Source organism: Lontra canadensis, unplaced genomic scaffold, assembly GCF_010015895.1.
Source record: "Lontra canadensis isolate GAN:19392208 unplaced genomic scaffold, GSC_riverotter_1.0 scaffold13, whole genome shotgun sequence".
Lineage (NCBI taxonomy): Eukaryota > Metazoa > Chordata > Mammalia > Carnivora > Mustelidae > Lontra > Lontra canadensis.
In genome coordinates, this window is record NW_022631007.1 from 21,703,650 (window position 1) to 21,728,941 (window position 25,292).

The window sequence follows — 25,292 nt, forward strand, 5'->3', positions numbered from 1 at the left end:
CTATAGCAGAAGGAAAGATGGTGTGTTCAAGATCTACGTCCAAAGCTAAAAGATCATGGTTCAATATGAGGCTGGAAACTAGGAGGGGCCAGGCCTTGTAAGACTTGCAGTCCTCATAAGGGCAGCCTTAACAAGGAAAGATCAACAAACCAATCATACTTTGATCATTTTGAAAAATGGGAGTAAACTGGAGGACTCCATCACACAAACTCTATGTACAATGACACCCAGAGTACTTCAATATGCAGCGCACACACCCTCATTCCTTGGAACATTATGTGTACACACCTATGTCTCCATAAATAGATTACAAAATCCTTTGGGTCTCGGGGCTCTGTCTCATTCATCTTTTCATTCCTCTTTCATAGTATCTAGCACAGTGCTGGGAACATAGAAAATGTTTAACAAATGTTTCCTAAAACTTTAAAACATAAATAAATAGGGGTCCCTGGGTGGTTCAGTCTGTTAAGCATCTGCTTTCCTGCTCAGGTCAGGATCCCAGGGTCCTCTGGGACCGAGCCCCAAATCCGGCTCTTTGCTCAGCAGGGGCATCTGCTTCTCCCTCTGCCCCCTGCTTGTGTGCGTGCTCGCTCTCTCACTTGCTCGCTCACTCTCTCAATAAAATATTAAAAAATAAATAAATAAATCGGGGCGCCTGGGTGGCTCAGTTGGTTAAGCAACTGCCTTTGGCTCAGGTCATCATCCCAGGGTCCTGGGATTGAGCCCTGCATTGGGCTCTCTGCTCAGCAGGGAGCCTGCTTTCTCCTCTCTCTCTCTGCCTGCCTCTCTGCCTACTTGTGATCTCTGTCTGTCAAATAAATAAATAAAACCTTAATAAATAAATAAATCAAATAAATAAATAAATAAATAAATAAATAAATAAAACATGACTAAATAGTCCACTCACAAATAGTCTGTCAGAAGTGATCTCCTAGGAGAAAATTCTACAGACTCATTTGGAAAGCCATTCCAATGATAGCAACCTTCTTAAATAAGAAAGCCTTGCTGTAAAACATCGTTCCTTTCCTGACTGTAGCAGTTCTTGAGTTTCATCCTCAGTGGAGACGGAGAACCGTCCATCACATTTCCAAAGAATGCCTTTGGTGTACACTTTGAAGATCATTACTGGGTCACCCAGCTCTCTATTCTTTCAGTGGCAAAAGACTTCATCTTCTCACCTTTCCTCAAAGAAACCATGTAGTTGTTCCCTGGACTCATTCCAAAATCTCCATCCCTCCTTGATTGTGGAGGCCAGCGATCTAGGAGCCCACGAAACAAGGTCAAAGACGCCTAAAGGGCTCTGTGAGCAGTAGTCCACAGAGGACAGCAGGCTCGTTTTCTCAGGTTGCTTGTCTTCAGGCCAACTCACATGTGCACACACACAAACACAAAAACTTTTCACCAGTTTAAAGAAAAAACAGTTTACTAGGTGAATTTGCCAACTGTCCGCTGTTCTTCACCACCAGCCCCAACTTACCCGTCTGATTTGACATATTTTTTTGTGTGAGGGGAACACTTTCCCTAATTTTACAAATAATATGACACCAGAAATGAGCAGCACTATTTTGCTGGCATTCCCACTATCTTCTTCATGTGTGAAGGCACCACACCGACTAAAATATCACCAAGAAATTCCATCACTCCAGTGTATCAAGAATTCAAAAACAGTAAGTCACTGGTCATTCTACAAATAATGAGGCTCTAATAACATAAACAGCTACTGTGCTTTTTTTTTTTAAGATTTTTTATTTATATATTTGACAGAGATCACAAGTAAGAAGAGAGGCAGGCAGAGAGATAGAGGGAAGCAGGCTCCCCACGGAGCAGAGAGCCCGATGCAGGACTCGATCCCCGGACCCTGGGATTATGACTTGAGTGAAGGCAGAGGCTTTAACCCACTGAACCACCCCGCTGTTTTAACCACTGAACAGGCACCCCGCTGTTGTGCTTTTTTAAAAAATGTTTTTTTGGCACTTAGGTGAAAACTCTTCAATTTTACTTCAAAAAATACTGTTAAATTCTAATATTGCAATAACTTTTCATCTCTTGTCAAAGAAACAAAAATCCCAGTTATTGTAGCCACTATAGAAGTCTACATTATGCCATTTAAACAAGATCATGTGTAAGATACTTATTGAACTGTAAGTGCTCACAAAAATTATGTATTATTTTTACACAGAAAAAAATAGGAAGGTTGTGTATATAATGCAAATACAGATAACTCCTGAATTTAAATTAGACCATTTTATTAAATCAACAAATCCCACTTTCAGAAAAACTAATGAAATATATTTATTCTAAAAATGTGCACTGTTTGGGGTGTCTGGGTGGCTCAGCAGGTTAAGCCAATTGAGTGTCTGCCTTTGGATCAAGTCATGATCCCAGGGTCCTAGGATCAAGCCCCACATCTGGCTCCCTGATCAGTGGGGAGCCTGCATCTCTCTCTGCCTATAGCTCCCCCTGCTTGTGCTCTCTATCAAATAAATAAATAAAATCTTTAAAAATAAAAATAAAAAATAAAAATCTACATTGTTTAAATAACTCCCAAAATTATTAGCATGCAATATTTTACATTTTTAAGACAATACATAACAACACTCTTAACAAGAACTTATACATGCATTAATCTCAATCATTTATCGGAGTAAATTGAGGAAAGAATAGGAATATTAAAAAAATATAGATTGTTTTGTTTGTGGTTAGAAGAGTAAAGCATTAGTGAAGTGATGGTGTAGATGAACTCAAAAGTTTTAGTCAGACAGTTCAGGGACTACACTGCTGTATAATTAGTATTTCTAAGAATTCACAACAAAAAATCACTACCAAAAATAGGCACCTACAAAATAAACATCAACAAGATCTCAGTCACATAAGTCAAAAATGTTTTAAAGATGAGGAATGTCTTTGCTTTATCAAATACACAAATGACCTAAGCAAGCATTGCAAAGGGGATAGAATGCACTTTTAGGATGAATTCAGGATCCAAAATATCTTTATTTTAATAATGCAAATGCTTGGTGTTCACTGAATTAAATAGTAGTAATAATTTGTTTACAGAAAATTAGTATCTGCATAATAAGTATTATCTAAATAGGTTTTAGGAACTCTTTAGGAGAAGTCTGAGTCCAATTTTGAATCTAAAACCCATTTGTCATGTATAATCTGTTTAAATTGATGATATTCAGTAAGGAAACACACCACGGCTGCCGTCATTGGTTAAGAACACATTACACAAGCTCTGAGTGACCTAGAGGGAAAAGAACTTCCCAAGGTCACTCCAGCAGCCCACAACACAGCCCGGGATAAAGGCGTCTTGGGGCGACGACCAAAGGTTTCCTAAAGCACACACCTCCACAGTTTCTGTTCCAAAGAAAGATCAAGGTGATTCACTTTTTCGTGATCTCGCTAGCACCCAGCAGCTGTGGAGAGATGCTTTCATTTACAGCACATGGGCAGTACAAAAACTAAGGACCCACCTCCTGTGTCAAGGTGAAAGAGATCTAAGCATTCCGTGTAAGCGGCGACCGTCAGCACACAGAACACTCACCAGAAGCACGCGGAAGGAAACCATCACTAAGAAAACAAACACGAAGGGCAGTACCACCCAGACCCCGGGACTGAGTGCCTGCCTTGGCTTACTCTGATTTAACCAGATCTGGGCAGTCCTTGCCTCGTTACCCGAAGCAAAGAATAGGTCCCAAGTGACACCAAACTTCGTGCTCAAAGTGTCTTGCATTTGACCAGAGCTCGCGGGACTCTCTCAAGACCTAGACAGAGAAGTGTTCGAAATAGGGCAGAAATCGCAGAGACCACGGACTGTCCGCCAAGTCCACCATGTGCCGGGCCCCTGGTTACTCAAACTCAAGCATACGACTTGAAGACGTGTCTCCACGCACAGAAAGTGCAACTAGAAACACTTTTCAGTCCAATTCAGTATCCCTGCCCTAAGCCAGGTCTGCAGCAACTCGCGTCCGCACGCACGAACTTGCAGAGGGCGCGGAGCCTCCCGGCCTCGAAGACTGGGGGCGCGGGGGGCTGCGGGAGAAGGACGCAGCCGCAGCGCGCCGCCCCGGCCGGAGAGAGGCGCGCAGGGACGCGACTCGCCGCTCCGGCTCGTGGGGGCAGCGCTCGGCTCGCGGACCCCAGCGCGGCGCACCGGGCCTTCTCCCCGGCCTGCCCACACCCCCCGCCGCCGCCCCGAGACCGCCTCCTACCTGTCTGAGGATGAAGCTTGTCGAAGTGGTGCTGCCATCGGATCTTTTCAACCTGCTCCTCCGGGTCGTGGTGCCTCGGGCCACCTGGACTCGACACACGGGGCCAGAGAGAAGCCGGTGAGGACCGAAACGTGGAGCCGGGCGACCACCCCGGGCTAGTCAGACCCCAGCTCGCCGGGGTCTCCCAGAGCCCGCACCCCGGTCTCCTCCGTGGTCCCCACATACAGCCCCCACCCCCACCCACCCAGCACAAGCCTCGACGGCTGAAAAGATGCCCGGGAAGAGCAGCCCGCGAGCACCCACCACATCCATTAACAAAGACTCTTGGGGTGCGGGGTCCGAGTCCCCGGCATCGGCTGGGGAAGGCTGCGGGCTCCAGAGAGGGAGGGCTGAGACCGACGAGGTGAGGAGGTGGAGGAGGAGGAGGAGGAGGAGGAAGGGGAGGAGAAGACAGAGGAGGAGCTGGAGGAGAGACGGACGCGGAGGAGGGGTGGCAGCGCGGGGCGACAGACTCCCAGGACTGGGGGCCCCGCGCGGCCAGCTGGAAGGCGGGGCGCTCTCGGGCCGCCGGGGCGGGGGGAGGAGGGCGGGGGGAGGAGGGGGCGGTACCTGAGCGGTGGGGGAGTGCGGCGCGTCCGCCGGCCCGTTCTTGGCGTAGGAGGAGGACATGGTTCAGGGCCGCATGGCGGGTCGGTGCAAGGCGCGCGGTGGGCGGTGCGCGGGGGGCGGGGGGCGGTGCGCGGCGGGCTGGCAGGCCCCGGAGGCTCGTGAGCCGGAGGAGAGGAGGGCGGCAGGACTTCTCCGCGGGGCTGCGGGACCCGCGCCGGCTCAGGGCTCCCTGCCCGCACTTCGGAGAGCGCGGCACCTTAAAGGGACCTAGGCGCTCCCGCAGCGGGGTCCCGAGCAGCGGCCCCCGCAGACGGAGGTCCCGCGGAGGGGGCTTCTGGGGATCTCGCCTACCCGCGCTGATCGGAGAAGCGCTCCCCCCCAGCGAGCGCCTTACATCAGAGCTTTCTAGAGGATGAAGGGAGGGGGAAAATCTGGGATGGGGGTGGGAGGATTAAAATAGTCTGCACAGTTTCAAATGAGACAAAGGTGGCACGGTTCACGAATCAGGACTTGGGGAGGGACGCTGCTGCAGTGTGGCAGGGAGTGAGAAGAGCGGACCGGGCGTGTGTGTGTCTGTGTGTGTGAGCGCGTGTGTGTTTGGTGCACTGGAATTTTAAAAGGGCAAGAGCAGAACCTTCCTTCCGCAACTTCACTCATCAGCCCACTGTGGTAAGGCATGTGGGTTTGTGGTTTGTTTTCTGTGCGTGTTTTTGTATTGTTTTGTCAACTATAGCTTCACAACCCCCGAGCCGTACACATCCAGGCGGCCGCGGGAGACCCTGCCAGCCTGAGTCTGACGGGAGATGAAGCCCCGCAGGAGATTAGCGTGTCCTAGGGAGTTTTGAAGGTCATGTTCGACCTGCTAAAAAGCAAGAGTTGGCCACGTGCCTCCCATTTCTACGCGGATAGCTGTTTTCAAGGGAGGAAACTCATCCTTAAAACCGTACACAACCCGTGCCATTGTTGCAACGCTTGCTTTCCTCCCGCACATACAAGAGATTAATTTGAAGTCAAATTAAATGCAAACTGTGGAGAAGAGGAATTTGAAGTACTAAGAAGAGGGAAGCAAAATATATGAGAATTCAAAACTAAGGAGACCCGTTTATAGTTATTGCATGGGAAACCCGTCAATAAAATGTACATAGTATCTCAAACTCCTAAATCAGCCCATGTCACCACACATTCTAGTATTATTTTTGATGGAAACTGCCATGTTTGTCTTGACAATTGGCTGCTTATCGAGGTCCTGATTTATATTTTATCACCCACCAAACACTTCCTTTCCATTCCTGCCTTCTTCACTTAATCCACACCTTCATTTCTTTGTAAGTCTAATAAGTAGTCTTTTTGCCTCAGGGCTCTGCCTGTGCGAGCTTGTGCGTGCGCACACACACGCACATGCACACACACACACACACACACACACACATTCATTCCAACTACACACTACAGGCAAAGTCATTTTCCTAAAATCTCTTGGCCGAAGTCATTTTTCTCTAAAAAGCACTCCTTGCTCTCAGCAGCCGGCAAGACAGGGTCCAACAACCAAGCCCCTCCTCTCCCCGCTGCTTTTCTGGTCACCACTCCATTTCTCACTTAAATCTTTGCACAGACCTTCCAGCAAGCAGGCAGGTCTACTCATTATTGCTCAAACAGACCAAATTCAATCCCACTTCAGCGCTTCTGCCTTGGAATGTGTCCTCCCTCCAGGTCACCCACCCAGTGGAATCCTACCTTTTCCCCCAAACTTACTTCTGCCAACGCTTCCTACACACAAACCCACCTTGATCACTCCAGTCCTGGAGAGTTTCCATGCCTATGAAAAACTGGAGTACTTATTCCCTGGACATTTAGTATAGACTGCCTTGGTTTATTCTCTTTTTATGAAAATTGCCTAATTTCCAAAATGGATGTTTAGCTTTTTATCTTGTATTTTTATACCTTACATATAGTAGATATTTTCTAAAGTTTATGAGTAGTGGTATGTCTGCTAATGCAGAACTCCTTGCTTTAGTTGCCATCGACTCAGTCCATTTTTAGCTCTGAGCCATTTTAATAGCTGATATTTCATCAATATATAGAGAGAATGAATTATCATGTGGGCACCAAAATTTGTGTTTTCTCGTTTTCCACTGCCCACAGTCACTGACTTTGAGTTATGAAAAAAGAACCTACAGCAGCTTGACAGTGAAGAGCTCTCTGCATCTACCCTCCAGCAACACTGGTGAAGATGGCTATTTTTCTTTAATTTAAATCTCTGGAATGCTCCTAAGGGTACACAACAAATAAAGAAACATTTATTCAAGAAAATTCACTAAAACTCAGACAGAAAAGTGAAAGTCTGTGGTATTTGACCAGGATCCACTCCCTCCTCCCCTGCTTCCATCCCGCTCAGCGACAGAGAAACTCCATTCCACACTGGTGCACCATGGAACACAGCCTTTCCTCTCTCATCAGCTCCAGTGGGAGGGTTCTCTTCCTTGGAGGGACAGGACATCAGCATTTATCATCCTACCCCACATCCTTGTTGCTGAGGTTAAATTCCCATCAAATACAGAGGAGAGGAATGGGCTCCCTGCTTTGGCCCAGCCCCCCAACTCGTGGGATGGAGGCTCTACCTTTGGCATGGTGCCACTGAGAATACCAGGGCCCTGACTGCTCACAAAGAGGCAAGCCTGGAGATCGGGGATGCTTGCCTCTCCCTACCAAGTGCTCAGCTCCTAAAGTGAGGGTGTCACTCAAAGAGAGGTACACCATTGTCCCTGCCCCCAGCACCAGACCTGAAAGAATGATGTTGGACCCTTACTTCATATACATACAAGAATTAACTCAAAATGGACCAAGGATGGATATGAAAGAGGTAAAAATGTAAAACTATTGGAAGGAAATGTAAGGGTAAGTCTTCATGACTCAGATTTGGCAGTGGATTCTTAGATATGACACCAAAAGTATAAATAAATAGATAGATAGGTAGGACTTCACCAGAATTAAAAACACTATCAAGAAAGTGAAGACAGGGGTGCTTGGGTGGCTCAGTGGGTTAAGCCTCTGCCTTTGGCTCAGGTCATGATCTCAGAGTCCTGGGATCCGAGCCCTGCATCGAGCTCTCTGCTCAGTAGGGAGCCTGCTTCCCCTTCTCTCTCTGCCTGCCTCTCTGCCTACTTGTGATCTCTCTCTCTGTCAAATAAATAAATAAAATCTTTGGGGGGGAAAAAAAAGAAGGAAAGTGAAGGCAACCCACAGAATGGGAGAAAATATTTGCAAAGTGTATAACAGATGAGGTACTCCTATCTATAATATTATGTAAGGAAATCTTACAACTCAGTAATAAAAAAAAATCCAATTTTAAAAATGGGCAAAGAAGGGTGCCTGCTGGGTGGCTTAGTCATTTAAGCATCTGAGTCTTGATTTTGGCTTAGGTCTTGATATTGGGGTAGTGGGATCAAGCCATACATGGACCTCTACACTCAGCTAATCGTCTGCTGGAGATTCTCTCTCTCCCTCCCCCCTGCCCCTACTCCACTCCATCCCATCAATACCCTTGAGCACTCTAATTAATTAATTAATTAAGAATGGGCAGGGGCACCTGGGTGGCTCAGTGGGTTAAGCCTCTGCCTTCAGCTCAGGTCATGATCCCCGGGTCCTGGGATCGAGCCCCACATTGGCTCTCTGCTCAGCAAGGGAGCCTGCTTCCCCCCTCACTCTGCCTGCCTCTCTGCCTACTTGTGATCCCTCCCTCTGTCAAATAAATAAATAAAATCTTTTTAAAAAATGGGCAAAGAATCCGAATTAACATTTCTCCAAAAAAGATATCCAAATGACTGATAAGCTCATGAAACAATGCTTGACATCATTAGTCATCAGGGGAATGAAAATCAAAATCACGAGACACCACTTTACATCCACTAGGATAGCTATAATCAAAAACAAGTGTTGGCAAAGACACAAAGAAATTGGAACTATATTACACTGCTGATGGGATTATGAAACAGTACAGCCACCGTGGAAAACACTTTTGACAGTTCTTCAAAAAGTAAAACACTGAGTTACCATATGATGCAGCAAGCTACTCCCAGGTGTGTAGCTAAGACAAATCAATGAGTATGTCCATGTAAAAACTTGCACAAGAATGTTCAGCATTATTCATAATTGCCCAAACCATAAGCAACCCAAATGTGTACCAGCTGATGAATGGTTTTAAAAAAGTGTGGTATAGGGGCGCCTGGGTGGCTCAGTGGGTTAAAGCCTCTGCCTTCGGCTCAGGTCATCATCCCAGGATCGAGCCCCGCATCGGGCTCTCTGCTCAGTGGGGAGCCTGCTTCCTCCTTTCTCTCTGCCTGCATCTCTGCCTAGTTGTGATCTCTGTCAAATAAATAAAATCTTAAAAAAAAAAAAAAGTGTGGTATATCTATCAATGGAATATTGTTCTGCAATAAAAAGGAATGAAGCACCGGTACATGCTACAACATGGGTGAGCCTTGAAAATATTATGCTAAGTGAAAGAAAGCAGTCACAAAAGGTTATATATTGTATGATTCCACTTATATCCAATGTCCAGAATGGGGATATCTTTAAAGACTAAAAGTAGATTAGTAGCTTCTTAGGGCTAGGAAGGCTGGGAATTATTGAGGTGATAACTAAATGTACAGGGCTCCTTCAGACTGAGGGTTTCTGGAGGGAGGTAGGTGGGGGATGGGCTAGATGGGGGATGGGTGTTAAGGAGGGCTCTTGTTGTGATGAGCACTGGGGGTTGTATGGAAGTGAGGAATCACTAAATTTCACTCCTGAAGCCAATATTATACCATACATTAACTAACTAGAATTGAAATAGAAACTTGGGGGGGAGGGGAGAAAGAAAAAAATTTTAAGTTAAAAAAAAGAAAAAAATACAAGGCTTCTTTTTGAGGTGAAGAAAATGTTCTAAAATTGATTATAGTGATGGTTGCACATATTGTGAATATGCTAAAAACCACTGAAGAGTATACTTTAAATGTATGGTATTTGGAGTCTCTCAATAAAGCTGTTATTTTTATACGAAACTAAATGGGAGAACTAAAACCATAAAAATCCTAGAATAGAGCACAAACAGTAATTTCTCTTACATTGGATGCAACAACATTTTTCTAGATATGTCTCCTGAGGCAAGGGAAACAAAAGCAAAGATAAACTATTGTGATTACATCAAAATAAAAAGCTCTGCACAGCAAAGGAAACAATCAACAAAACTGAAAGATAATCTACTGAATAGGAGAAAATATTTACGAATGCTATATCCAATAAAGGGTTAGTATCCAAAATATATAAAGAACTTTTACAACTCAACACCAAATAATGATAATAATAATCAGATTTTAAAATGGGCAGAAAACATGAATGGACATTTCTCCAAAGAAGACATACAGATGATCAACAGACAGATGAAAAGATGCTCAACATCATTCATCATCAGGGAATTGCAAACGAAAACCACAATGAGATATCGTCTCACACCTGCCAGAATGGCTAAAATTAAAAACGCAAGAAACAACAGGTGTTGTCAAGCATGTGGAGAAAAATCTTTAAATAAATAAATAAAAATAGATGAGTGGATAAAGACGATGTGGTATATATGCAATGGGATATTATCCAGACATTAAAAAAAAAGAATGAAATCGCTATTTGCAACAACATAGATCTAGAGTATAATGTTCAGCAAAATAAGCCAGTCAGAGAAAGACAAATACCGTATGATTTCACCTGTGTGCGGAAGAATCAAAACAAAAGAACAAAGGAGAAAAGAGAACAAACAGATGGTTACTAGAGGGGAGGTGGGTGCAGGGAATGGGTTAACTAGGAGATGAAGATTAAGAGTACACTTACCATGATGAGCATCGAGTGGCCTATACAACTGTTCAGTCACTATATTGTACACCTGAAACTAATTTAATACTGTATGTTAATTCTATTGGAATTTTTAAAAATTAAAAAATTACAAAATAAAGTGGATGGAGTTGATTTCCCAGGTCTACCACTTATTTTTAAAAATAACTAACTAAATAAATAAAACCATGGCTATTAAAGAGAGGTGAGAGTATAGGCACAGATTTAGACATCTAAAGTATATTAAGTGAAAAAAAATAGTTTTAGAACCAATGATCACATTTGTGTAAAATAATGTGTATGTGTATACACATACACTCTCTATATATGTAGGGAGAGGGCACATTTTAATTGATACACTTTCATATAGTACAAATATTTCTTTTTTTTTAAATATTTTATGTATTTGACACAGAGAGAGAGCTCACACACAGGCAGAGAAGCAGACAGAGAGAGGGAAGGAAGCAGGCTCCCTGCTGAGCAGAGGGCCCGGATGCAGGGTTCCATCCCAGGATCCTGACATCATGACCTGAGCCGAAGGCAGAGGCTTAACCCACTGAGCCACCTAGGTGCCTATAAATGTTTTTCTTTTCTTTTATTTTTTTTTAAAGATTTTTATTTATTTATTGGACAGAAAGAGAGATTGCAAGTAGGCAGAGAGGCAGGCAGAGAGAAAAGGGGAAGCAAGCTCCCTGCTGAGCAGAGAGCTCGATGCAGGGCTCAATCCCAGAACCCTGAGATCATGACCTGAACGAAAGGCAGAGGCTTAACCCACTGAGCCACCCAGGCGCCCATATAGTACAAATATTTCACCAAGAAAAACACTTAATTAGAAGCATTTTTATCCGATGTATTTAAAATGTTTGGATATTGTTTAAAATTACAAAGGATGTTTGAAGTTTTTCAGAAAATTTAAATTATACTTGAGGGGGAAAAAATTTGTTATTTAAAAAAATCTTCAGACCTTATAAAAATAATTCAAAATGGATCATAAATCTATGTGTGAAATGCAAAACTATAAAACTTCTCAGAGAAAACCTACAGGACTTTGGATTTGGAGATGAGGTTTTAGATGAAAGCATGATCCAAGAAAGTAAAACTGGTATGTTGGGCTTTATTAAAATTAAAATTTTTGCTCTGTGAAAGACTTGTGAAGATAATGAAAGACAAGTCATAGATTGGAAGAAAAATATTTGTAAGACACAAATCTGATAAGGAACTTATAAACAGAGGAGATTATGCTGAGTGAAATAAGTCAAGCAGAGAAAGTCAATTATCATACAGTTTCACTTACTTGTGGAACATAAGGAATAACATAGAGGACATTAGGAGAAGGAAAGGAAAAGTGAAGTGGGGAGAAATCAGAGAGGGAGAGGAGCCATGAGAAACTGTGGACTCCAAGAAACAAACTGAGGGTTTTGGAGGGGAGAATAATGAGTTGGCCCAGGGATGGGTATTAAGGAGGGCTATTGCCTGGAACACTGGGTGTTATATGTAAACAATGAATCTTGGAATACTACATTAAAAACTAATGATGTATGGTGGCTAATGTAATACAATAAAAATAAATAAATACATAAATAAATAACTTGTAAACAAAGGGGCACCTGGCTGGCTCCAGTCAGTGGAGCGTGTAGTACCTGATCTTGGGATCCTGAGTTCAAGCCCCACATTAGATACAGTGATTACTTTAAAAACAAACAAACAAACAAACAAAAACCTTAAAAAAAAAGAACTTGTGAACAAAATGTAAAAATAACTCAAAACTCAGCAATAAGGAAACAACCCAGTTAAAAATCGAGAAAATGTTTGAACAGACACCTTACCAAAAAAGATACATAGATAGCAAATAAACATGTGAAAAGATGCTTAACATTATTTATCATCAAGGGAACACAAATAAAACAATACGATACTCTTACACTCCTATCAGAATGGCAAAAGTTTTTCTTTTAAGCTGACAATACCAGTTGTTAGTATGAGAAGCAACAGAAATTCATATTCATTAGTGATGGGAATTCTAAATGGTACAGCCACTTTGGAAGACAGTTGGTCAGTTTCTTTTTTTTTTTATAAAGAGGACCAAATTTTTGCAATTTTACTTTTTATTATTATTATTTTTTTAAGATTTTATTTATTTATTTGACAGACAGAGATCACAACTAGGCAGAGAGAGAGGCAGAAGCAGGTTCCCCACCGAGCAGAGAGCCCGATGTGGGGCTCGATACCAGAACCCTGGCATCATAACCCGAGCCAAAGGCAGAGGCTTTAACCCACTGAGCCACCCAGGCGCCCCTGGTCAGTTTCTTAATAAACAACATAGTCTTTCCATACAAGTCAGCAATCATTGTCCTAGGTATTTACATGATGGATGTGAAAACTTACACTACCCAAAAACCATCTCACAAAATGTGTTTACATTTATATTTTTATATTTTTATATATATTTATACATTTATACATATATTTTATATATATATTATACATATATTTTATATATATTTATACATTTATATTAGTTTTATTCATAATTGCCTAAAACTGTAAGCAACCAAGATGTCCTTCAATAGGTGAATGGATACAGTGTGGTATAATTGTACAATGGAATGCTACTCAGTGACAAAAAGAATGAGTTAGCAAGCCATAAAAAGATACAGATACACGGGCGCCTGGGTGGTTCAGTGGGTTAAGCCTCTGCCTTCGGCTCAGGTTGTGATCTCAGAATTCTGGGATAGAGTCCCGCATCAGGCTTTCTGCTCATCAGGGAGCCTGCTTCCTCCTCTCTCTACTCTCTCCACTCTCTCTCTCTCTCTGTGCCTACTTGTGATCTCTCTGTCAAATAAATAAAATCTTTAAAAAAAAAAAAAAAAGATACGGATACACCTTAAATGCATATTGCTAAGTGAAGGAAGCCAGTCTGTCTGAAGCTATACTTTAAGATTACATTTTTGTGAGATTCTAGAAGAGTCAAAGCTGTAAAAACAGTAAAAGGTCAGAGGCTCGGGAGGGGGAGTGTTGATTATGTGAAGCATAGCAGGGTTTTTTTTTTAGGGTGGTGAAATTATTCTGCATGATACTCTAATGGTGGATATATGACGCTATGCATCTGCTAAAACCTGTAGAACTTTCCAGCACAAACTTAAGCCTTAATGTGTGCAAATCTTTAAAAAGTCATATAGGAAGTTGGGAGGTTCCAGGATGGAATGCAGAATGTAACAAAAGCATATAACTCTATTACAGATATAGGAAACAATCTCCTTGAAGGAGATTGGGGGGGGGATGGTGGCTTAAGTATTTTTTTTTTTAATTTTTTAAAAAGATTTTATTTATTTATTTGACAGAGAGAGAGAGAGAGAGAGATCACAAGTAGGCAGAGACACAGGCATAAAGAGAGAGAGAAGCAGGCTCCCCAACAAGCAGAGAGCCCGATGTGGGGCTCGATCCCAGGCCCCTGAGATCATGACCCATGCCAAAGGCAGAGGCTTAACCCACTGAGCCACCCAGGCGCCCCCTAAGTATCTTTAGAAATGAGTGGGGTCTGTGACTAAAGACAAAAGGAACTGTACATGAGTACTCTATGGCCTCTGATAAAGTTGCTGCCTGAGGTATGGATTAACAATTCTGAAGTCAAGATACATGTATCCTGGAATTGAACAATTAAGTAAATCAATGGCAGATAGTGGGAGCCAGGTTTTCTACTGTTGGAGAGGACAGTTACAGGTAAGTAAGGCAAGAAGGCTAGGATGATCCATGTGGTAATGGATTCGAGTTAGAAACATCAGCGTGTGAGGGTTGCTGGAGGGGAGTGGATAGCTGGGTGCTGGACATTAAGGAGGGCATGTGATGTAATGAGCACTGGGTGTTATAAAAGACAGTTGAATTACTGACTTCTACCTCTGAAACCAGTAATACATTCTATGCTAATTAATTGAATTTAAATTTAAAATTAATTAATTAAAAAAGAAACAGCAGCATAAATTTGGGTGTAGCTTAATGTAGATATAGATAGCTACACAGAGAAATATTTATAAATTTGTGTGTATATGTGCAGGTTAGTCTACAGACATATTTTCTTGCTCTCAGCCAGGACCTAGAAATTACAACATGTCAGTAACAACAAATACATCTAATACTCAGGTCTTGGTCTCTAATACCATCCTCTAATAAAAGCAACCAGTGGCTGATTCTAAGTCTGGACAGGAAATACACAAGATGAGCCCAGAGTATCTTACACTGCCAGAACGTAAAGAATGTTTCAAAACAAAACAAAAAGCGCAATGACTGGGGGATGTCAAGGGGACACAGGAACAAACTGAAAGGGCCCCCCAGGCCCAAAGTTGGAACAATTTGAGCAATAGAATGAGGTAGTATTGGAATACATCCCAGTGTAAAATAAGTTTCCATGAGCTCTTAGTGACAAAAGTAAATGACTGAATAAATAAATAAATGAAAGAGAAGAGACAAGGTTCTCATGTGGATGAATTCTACATAATTTATGTGGTTATTCCACACTTAAGGAAGGAAAGCATAATTCCCCCTTCTCAAGTGTAGGCTGCACATTAGGGACTTCTTCCAAAGAGTACAGCATGGAATGGAGGAATTGGAGAAACTTAATAAACACTACCTTAGTCACGTGATTAAGATGAACATCAACAGTGATGTCAGGTTGATAATACATACCCTTGATACCACGTGAGAAGGGTGCTTTACCTTTGTGACCTTCCTCCCCCAACCTCTAACTAATCATGAGAAGACACCATACAAATCCTAATAGAGGGACAGTCTACAAAATATATGACTGGTACTCCTCAAAACTGTCAAAGTCATCAAAAACAAGGAAAGTCTAGAAGTTGGCAGAGCCAAAAGAACTCTAAATCAAAGACCAAGGGTGCCTGGGTGTCTCAGTCAGTTAAGCATCTGCCTTCGGCTCAGGTCCTGATCCCAGGGTCCTGGGATTGAGCCCCACATCGGTCTCCCTGCTCAGTGGGGAGTCTGTTTCTTCCTCTCCCTCTGCCTGCTGTTCCCCCTGCTTGTGCTCTTTCTCTGTCAAATAAATAAATAAAATCTTTAAAAAATAAGAAAAAATCAATTAATCATTCAAAGACCAAATCAATATGAAAATCACCAAGTGGGAACAGAACGCTCTAAGAGTGAAGGGCATGGACAGATAGATACGTACAATTCTCTTATAGGAAAGGAGGGGAAGTAAAACCCAACAAACAGGAGTGCCTGGGTGGTTCAGTTGGTGACATGTCTGACTCTTGATTTCGGCTAAGCTTATGATCTCAGGGTCCTGAGATTGAGCCACGCCTCAGGCTCTGCCCTGGACATGGAGCCTGCTTGAGATTCTTTCTCTCCCTCTGCCCTTCGCCCCCCAAACCAAAAAACAAATTTAAAAAAAAAAAAAGACAAATAACAATATAGCCCATTGCATGAAGGATACTTTACTTAACTAGACAGATACAAAATCTGATCCCTGTCCTTCATTTTCATTCTGACAGTTTTTTTTTTAAGATTTTTAATTTATTTATTTGACAGAGATCACAAGCAGACAGAGAGGCAGGCAGAGAGAGAGGAGGAAGCAGGCTCCCCGCTGAGCAGAGCCCGATGCGGGGCTCGATCCCAGGACCCCAGGATCATGATCTGAGCCGAATGCAGAGACTTTAACCCCCTGAACCACCCAGGTACCCCTTATTCTGACAGTTTTGATGGCTTGTAAATTAGGCTAATTCTTTCTATAATGTTTAAAGGAAGAATTCTTTTTAAAGTTCACAGAAAGGGATTGAACGATGTAAATCAGATTCCAAATAATATTCACATTCTGTCCCCAGTGAGGAACATAGGCTTACAGACACTTAAAGGTGGAAGAGACCTTGAATAAACCTACAGCGGCGGCTCACAACTGGTATAAATATGAAGTGTGGGACATGCAGATTGAGATATCCTGAAAAAGCAAATAGAATTTGCTTTTTCCTTCAGCTCCATATTGTCTTGCAGTGTCTCTTGCTGATGTCACCTGCCCCAGTGTCTGACTGTCACCTTTCTTTCCTCTTTCTAGTTGACTCCCTTATTGAATACTTTTCACGACCATTTGGCCTTCCTCCAGACCATTGCAAGGGTCTGTGATGTACACTTTCCTGCCACAAGTCAGAAAGAAATGTTCACTTGCTTCTGCCTCTGCTGCAACCCCTGGGCTAAGGCTGGAGAAATGAGCTTGCTGTTCTGGAAAGCATCTTGTTTACTGACTTCCATGTAGAGGAATATATGGTTTCCATATAGAGGAAGGTGGTTGGGAATGCATGTTGAATGAGCCAAATGACAGTATCTGACAGAGACAGATCAACATACACAGGGACAGATCATCCCGTGCAAGGTGGAACCACTATGACATAGTTACAAGAGGCTACTGTAGGGCAGTGTTGTCTGGGGGCTAGAATCAGTGCAACGTGCAAAGGCTGATACTTGAAAAGACAATTTATCCAACGGACAAAAGAATTTCGGGGGCACCTGGGTGGCTCAGTTGGTTAAGCAACTGCCTTCAGCTCAGGTCATGATCCTGGAGTCCCGGGATCAAGTCCCACATCGGGCTCCTTGCTCGGCGGGGAGTCTGATTCTCCTGCTGACCTCTCTACTCTCATGCTCTCTCTCAAATAAATAAATAAAATCTTTAAAAAAAAAAAAGAATTTTGGGCAGAGAAACAGAGCCAAGCACAGGTATGAAAAAGCCAAATTGGCACCCAAATAATTTAGGGTTTGGGGGTTGGAATCCAGTGTGCATATAAGAAAGTGGAAGAGGTTAGAAGGGCTGACAAGGGTGAGACCGTGAAGTCCCTACCTAGCGATGTGATTCTGAAGAGTTTGGCCTTGGGGCTCCTGGGCATTTCTGTCACTTAAGTGTCTGGCTCTTGGTTTTGGCTCAAGTCATGATCTCATGGGTCCTGGAATTGAGCCCTGCGTCAGGCTCCCTGCTCAGTGCGGAGGCTACTTGTCCCTTTCCCTCAGACCCTCCCCGGCTTGTGCTCGCTCTCTCTCTCTCTCTCTCTCTCTCAAATAAATAAATAAAATATTTAAAAAAAAAAGTGTTTGGTCCTTATACAGAATGTAACTGAAACCCGAGCTCAGGCTGAAGATTTCTCTCAGTAACTTTGGTTCTTGGAGAAATCAGTCTGTGTTTTTAGGGTTCTGACAGTTTTGATGGCTTTAGGCTTCCCAGGTTTATAGGCTTCAACTCAGAACCACTCTCGTTCAAATCAGCTTCAACTAGTTGTCACCTGTTTTCCTTAGAAATCCCTTGAATTTTGCTCTTTTCTGGTCAGAAAACACAGAACTCAGGATGCCTGGGTGACTCAGTCATTAATTACCTGCCTTTGGCTCAGGTCATGATCCCAAGGTCCTGGGATCAAGCCCCCGCATCCGGCTCCCTGCTCAGCGGGAAGCCTGCTTCTCCCTCTCCCACTACCCCTGCTTGTGTTCCCTCTCTCGCTGTCAAATAAATAAAATCTTGAAAAAGAAAACACAGAACTCTGCACTTCCTTACGCTCCCGTTTCCCCTCATGTTTGACCCCTCCTCCACACACAGTCTCATATAGAGCCAGTCTGTTTACATCAGGCTGTGGGGACAACTGGATATCCATATGCAAAAAAATGAAGCTAGATTCCTACCTCATACCATGTACAAAAATGAACTAAAAAGTGAATCAACGACGTAATTGTAAGAGCTCAAACCATAGAACTCTTAGAACAGGAGAAAATCTTCATGTCTTGGATTTGCAACAGACTCTTAGATATGATACCAAAAGCAGGAGCAACAAAGGAAAAAATAGGTAAACTGGATATCATCAAAGTTAAAAACTTTTGTTAATCAAAGAATATCAAGAAAGTGAAATGACAACCTACAGAATGGGAGAATATATTTGAAGTCATGCATCTTTTGAAGGTCTAATATCCAGAACATAAAGAATTCTTATAGTGCAACAAAAGGCAACCCAGTTAAAAAATGAGCAAAGGATTTACACAGATATTTCTCCAAAGAGATATACAGTGGCCAAAAGGCACAGGAACGACACTGAACATTATTTATCATTAGGGAAATGGAAATAAAAATCACAAGGTACTACTTCATATATACAAAGATGGCTAGAATTTCTTAAAATTAGAAGTAAGTGCTGGTGAGGACATAAATTGGAATCTTTCTGCATTGTTGGCAGGAATATAAAAATGGCTCAGCTGTGGGATTTGGTAATTCCTCAAGAAATTAAACATAGAATTGTCACTTGATCCACTAATTCCACCCTTATATTAGCCAAAGGAACTGAAAACTAGTACTCAAATACATATACACACCTTCCTAGCAGTACTATTCACATAACCAAAAGATGAAAACAACCCAAGTATCTAACATATAAATGGATAAACTGTGGTAATATGAAATACACACACGTACGAAGGCACACACACACACACACACACACACACACACACAGTGGTATATGTGGAGTTAAAGCTCAAAAAATATATGGTAAGTAAGAGCAGACACAAAAGGTCAATTTTGGAACTAGAGGTAGTGGTTGTACATTGTAAATGTAATAAATGCTACTGAGTTGTTCACTTTAAAACAGCTAGTTTTATGTGAGTTCACTTCAGTATTTAAAAAAAGGTAGCCAGCTCCCTAGACCAACAGGTAATCAGTAGAGGATAGGTATTGGAAAGCCTTTATTTTCCTTATCAGGACAGCAAATGGTGTAAAATAAAAAAAGCAAACTCCATTCTTCAGTAGCCTTTGTAGAAATACCCATCCACCAGTTTTGTTTCTTCTGTTCCTCTGCCTGCCTTTAAACATTTCTCCAGTCAATACCCACTACAGAAGAGTGGGTAGACAGAAGATAGAAGACTGGATAGAAAAGGCATAAATTGCCATCCTGTTAACTTCTCTGGCATAGGAAATTATTGAGATGTGATGTAAAAAAAAAAAAAAAAAAGTAAAAATGGGATGATGGAATCAACAGGGATCTTACTTCATTAATCCATGCAATTTCAGTAGAATTTAGAAAAGATAAGACTGCTACTTCTGGACTAAAGACGTTTGTCTCCGAATTCTCGTAACAAATTAACCAATTTTATAAAAGTTTGAAATGGCTGGTACTCAGGAATTTGCTGTACACTTTTAACCATGTTTATTCGTTTCCTAGGGTTGAAACAACATCAATGTCTTCTCTCTCAGGTTTAGAGGCCAGAAATCTGAAATCAAGCTATCAGCTGGGCTGTGATCTCTTTGATGGCTCTGGAGGAGAATCCTTCCATGCTTTTTCCAGCTTCTGGTGGCCCCCGGCCATCTCTGATTTGTGGCACCTTCACTCAAGGTTCTGTCTCTATCTTTACAGGCCCCGCCCGCTGTGTATCTGTGTGTATTCTCTTTTAAAAGGACACCTTAAATCTAGGATGATCTCACCTCAAGATCCTTAATTACATCTGCAAAGTCTTTTTCCAAATAAGGTCACATCCTGACAATCTAGGCAAACATGAATTTTTTTTTGGGGGGGGGGACACGATTCCTCTCACTACACTTTGTAAGAAGCAACATAATTTCTCTTTTTGACACAGTAAGGTTTTTAGAAAACTCTAACTCAAATTTAGCTTGGTAAAATTAGAATAATTCTTCTGGGAAAAAACTTTTAAAAAAACCTAAATCTTTAATCTCCAAAAGAAACTAAATTGTACTAACAACAAAAAAATTAAATCTCTAGAATTGAGTCCTCCCTTTATTTATTGACTAAGACTGATATAAGTAAATAAGAAAAATGTCTTCTCACAGAAACAAAGAATGATAGATTGGTGCTATATTATTTATAATTTATTACTTACAAAAATAACTTGAGCTTTCTCATCATAACAATTCAGTAAATCCTCCCCAGAAACCAAAAGACTAGACACTTACGATTTCTAAGAGAATTTTTAAAAATACCCAAGCCATAATATTTTTAACATTCAAAATAAATGTTTAAAAAATCTGGAAGGTGAAACTTTATAAATCCTCTGTAAAACATACAGTGAAAATTTGTTATGTGGTCAGGTATCAACTCTTTGAAATAACATCAGAGGACAATGTATTTGCAAATAATTTCAAATCCTAATTGATAAGTAGTATAATTATTTAATGTTCAGATAATTTTGTAGATTACCAAATTATAAGACAATGTCGGCAGACTGTACATTTTCCAAACTACAAGAACATAATCCACTTCCTGTATTTTAACACCCAAGGGAAATTCTTTCTACATTGATGAAAAGTAACTTTATTATAAATTTTCAGAAAATTTTTCTAATGTATCGAGATTTCATATGAAATAGTTATTTTTATTTTTTTTATAAAACAGCAAGTATGAACCCAGTGTAGAAATCTGATATTAGACAATTCCTTTGGCAGAAAACATTTAATTATAAAGAGGTCTTAAAATAAATACAACCCATAAGATCATGGAAAAGAAAGAAAAATAACAACCCTGTTATTTCCTATTAACACGAAAAATACCATCTTAGTACACAGATTTAATAACATTTTATACTACTGACAACCTGCAACACAAAATTCATTACAGTGTGGCCAAAATAAAATTGTTTTTAAGAGAGAGAAGAAACTTCTGGATGTATAAAATTTCACAGATAAATGCCAATATACACGATTTATATACATGTTGCATGTTGTATTATTCCAAAACTACATTTGGTGAACTTAATTGGCTGATCCTAATTTAGCGGGTGTGCAGTATTTATACTAGTTCAAAGACTTACCCAAGTTAAGCTTTCACAATTCCGATCACAATTATACAAGTATTTACACAAACATTAAAATAACCTTATTAAATACTGTTTGGGAGGAAAAGATGTAAGATTTTTGATATATATATGCCAACATTATCAAGAGCAGCTTTATAAATGCTTTTTATGTTTTTTCTTTAAAGAACAGAAGATTCGTTTCCAAAAAATAAGGTACCCTTTTAGCATTTTTTGTAAATATATAATTGAATTCACACGGAAGGAAAATACTGGGTGAAAAAAAGAATATGAGACATTCAAGGTTAAAACTTTTTCAGTTACTTATATCTGAAATAAGACAATGATAGAAACTGGGCTTTCAAATACTGTTGTTTTTTCCTTTAAATGTAGACCAAGTAGTATATAGACTATTTTATTCTAGGACACAGTTTCTTTGGAAAAAGAACATACTTGTAATTAAATTTCTGTAAATAGATAAATGACAAAAATTTTCAGAGCATGTCTTCAAATGGATTCTTAGCAGAAAGATTAAGGGTTCTCTTTAAAAAACAATTTAGAAATCTTGCTCCCAGGCAAGTAACTTCACTTATGTCCTTTGTTCCCAGTCTAAGTACCGTGTATCTGTAAGCATATATATTCGCCATCTTCTATTTTGCGTTATCTAACAAGTTGGTAGATGATGCAGTAGTGTATGTATTTTTAGGAGAAAACAATCCCTACTGGTTTACTACGTAATTCCTATAGTATATGGAATCTATTAGCACTGCAAACTTATAAAATGCAGACTTCAGAAAAACTGTCCTGATAGTTTCCCTATCAATCCCACAGGCTTAGAATTATCTCTGAAAGGAATGGCCAAATTTCTCAATAGCCTGGCATAGCAATGGTACTTGAAGAACACATCTATAAAAACACACTTATTATTCATGCTTGGAATATATCACATCAAATTACTAGGAATGTCTCATGGGTCAAATTGACAAGTAATCCATAAAAAGAAAATGCAGCATCTCTGCACACCACACTTCAGGAAGGAAAACAAGGGGACCTTATTATCTTCATTAGAGAATGGCCAAAGTCACTTTAGAAGGTCATTAGTGGCAATACTAAATACAAGGGAGCTTTGTAAGAAAAACGTTTGTCTTCAGGGAATGGAAATGTTTTATGGGGCATTCCTTAGCCCACAGCCGCCATGACAGGGGAGTAGCTAAACGCTTTATTGCACATCTGCATTTCTACAGTCTTCACGTTAATAACAGAAAACATTTTTGTTCCTTCCAAATTGCTCTTGTTTCTAGAGACAATTATATGCTAATTATTACTCAACAGAACAGAGAGCAAAACTGACAGTACTGCAAACACAACTGCAATTTAAGGAGCCAAAGGGAAATATGCTGGCAAGCTAAATGCTCACCCAAAAAGAAGTTTGCCTTTTTTAAAATAATAGTTTGTGGCGGACACTGAAAAAAATAAGACCAAAAAAAAAAAAAATACTCAAAGGTTTTGGTGCTCTCCCAGTTACCATGATGTTTTAGGGATAAACAGTGGTGTCTTTAAAGCAAAAACTTCATACTCCTAGCTCATGCTGTTTAGTATCATAAGGCTACTTATTAGGTGTCGAGATTTGAAAGTAAGACAAAATTAACTGGAAGCTACCTGAAGCTGCCTCTGATCAGAAGTTGCACTTCAAACAAATTGGACTGAAAAAGCCCTTCATGGCCTAGCACAGTAAGATAAGTTTTTGTGCTTTATTTATTCATGGTTCTTTTGAGTTGAGAAAAAAAAATTTTTTTCTTTTAATATTTTTAGATTAGAATCACCAGGGTCAAGTAATACACATATGAAGGCTTTCAAGAAAATGCCTGGTTTGTTCTAAAGAAGAGGCTGCTGATGGTAATTTGTTTGCTGCTGTGCCACTGAATGAGCTGGAACTGCCACTGGAAAGCCAGCCAGTTGTGGCAAACTGGAAGAAGTAGCGTTCTGGTAAGATGACATATCCACAGACATCCCCATCTGCTGTGTGTAAGCAGCAGTACCAGCAGCTGACTGAAGGTTAGAGTTCTGGTTCATGTAAGCAGGGTTGGAAACAGTGTCTTGTCCAGTGCTACAAACAAAATATTTAAAAGAAAACCATATTTACTTTCCACTATCTAGGTCATGGTAAATCATCATGAGACAATAAAAATGCCTATCTTTTTAAGTTTATATAACTGCTGTTCTGATTATAATTTAATTACTCCAACTATCCAACACTGTTAATACAATCTTTATATTTGCTAAGAAGAAAGTACTCAAAAAAACAAAACAAAACAAAATTATAAGATTCTAAGGCCTATTTAATTTTGTTTTCTCCAAAACCTCTTACTGCAAATGTTTAAAAATCTTTTGAGGAGATGCAGACTGTGTTTCTCACAGGGGTATCCTTGGCCAGCTACAATGAGCACAGAACCCTCCAAAGTACACCTGTGGACCGTATTCTCCCTTCTCCTAGGAGGAGACCGCCTCTTTTCCTCACATGTTCTACACTTTCCCTCGATAGTGGCACTTTCAAAGTCCCTGGTAACTGAACCTGAATCTCTACATAAAAATAATAAAGGAAGGGAGAACAGTGTAATCCACACAGGACCCTGAATTTACCCTCAAGATAGTCTTGACCTATATAGCTTGCTTACTAACACTAGATCAAAACAAAAAAAAAAAACAAGTTGAAAAATCACACCAAATTGCAGAACTCCTGCTTATTCCTATAATTACTATAACATACATTTTTTTTTAAAGATTTTATTTATTTATTTGACAGACAGACATCAAAAGTAGGCAGAGAGGCAGGCAGAGAGAAAGGAGGAAGCAGGCTCCCTGCTGAGGAGAAAGCCCGATGCAGGGCTCAATTCCAGGACCCTGGGATCATGACCTGAGCCGAAGGCAGAGGCTTTAACCCACGGAGCCATCCAGGCAACCCTAAACATACATTTTTTTTAAAAAAAGACATTAATTTCAAATTATACCAAATACACTGTTTATTATGAGAATTAATGTCTATACTCCTTCAATTTTTTTTCTGCATAACTTCTAGTGTCAAGCAGAGTAACAAAATTTTACATTTTAACTGAACTAAACACCAATGTGAACAGGTTTACTTAATTTCTGGATACTACCTAAAATTTATTTTCATGGAATTTGAGTGGAAAGAGACCTTAAATATCATCTGTCATGACTACATTGAAGGAACATTTTGTATTGTTAACCAGTTAATAAAAAGCAATATTTAAACATCATTTTCAGAACATAAGTGTTAGTATAAACAACTGGGTCACAGGAGTGCCTGGGTAGCTCCGTCAGTTAAGCATCAGACTCTTGATTTAGGCTCAGGTCATGATATCAGGGTAAGGGTCATGAGATGGAGACCCACGTTTGGCTCCAAGCCCACAAGTCCAGCATGGAGTGTGCCTGAGATTCTGTTTCTCCCTCTGTCCCTCCCCTCCAATGCTCTCTCGCTCTCAAAAAAAAAAAAAAAAAAAAAAGACCACAAATTCCACAGCTCAAAGGCACTTGGGAGTCAAAGTAAAGTTTTCTGATATTCAGGAGTGCATGCAGATACATATGCCTGGGACTGCTCTGCTAGGCTGATTATAGCAAGAGTGCTAAGTATATCATGGGCTTGTCCTTGTAAGGGACAGTTAGCTTTAGTTTGTCCCAGAGACCCAGACTATAAGCCATGTCTGGGCAACTATTTTAGTAGAGATAGTAAAGCCAAGAGCATTCTGACTTCATGGCATTAGGAATGAGAAGTTCTACAACTTTATCTCAATTATTATTATTATAAAAAGAAAAGTCAGT

The 25,292-nt window shown here is 40.8% G+C and overlaps 2 protein-coding genes and 1 long non-coding RNA gene across 7 annotated transcripts in view; 1 reads left to right on the forward strand and 2 right to left on the reverse strand.

Annotated features, from left to right (window-relative positions):
* CACNB4 (calcium voltage-gated channel auxiliary subunit beta 4) overlaps positions 1–4,911 on the reverse strand; it is a 238,695-nt gene extending 233,784 nt beyond the window's left edge. Inside the window, exons 1-2 of one of the 2 annotated variants that reach the window (XM_032857798.1) lie at positions 4,824–4,911; positions 4,215–4,298 (exon numbers count right to left, since the gene is read on the reverse strand). In XM_032857798.1, the coding sequence (XP_032713689.1) occupies positions 4,215–4,298; positions 4,824–4,883 (144 nt within the window). In that variant the 5' untranslated portion in view covers positions 4,884–4,911. Of the gene's footprint in view, positions 1–4,214; positions 4,299–4,517; positions 4,736–4,823 lie in introns of those variants that run through there. The other variant, XM_032857799.1, reaches the window with a different exon arrangement.
* LOC116867866 lies at positions 4,852–17,080 on the forward strand. The gene is made up of 3 exons (XR_004382672.1): positions 4,852–4,903; positions 6,966–7,047; positions 16,741–17,080. It is a non-coding gene; the product is annotated as an uncharacterized LOC116867866 (long non-coding RNA).
* Positions 6,123–25,292, reverse strand: part of STAM2 (signal transducing adaptor molecule 2) — a 63,105-nt gene continuing 43,935 nt past the window's right edge. For 3 of the 4 annotated variants that reach the window (XM_032857797.1, XM_032857796.1, XM_032857795.1), the window contains one exon: positions 22,055–23,559. In XM_032857797.1, the coding sequence (XP_032713688.1) occupies positions 23,328–23,559 (232 nt within the window). In that variant the 3' untranslated portion in view covers positions 22,055–23,327. Of the gene's footprint in view, positions 6,137–22,054; positions 23,560–25,292 lie in introns of those variants that run through there. The other variant, XR_004382670.1, reaches the window with a different exon arrangement.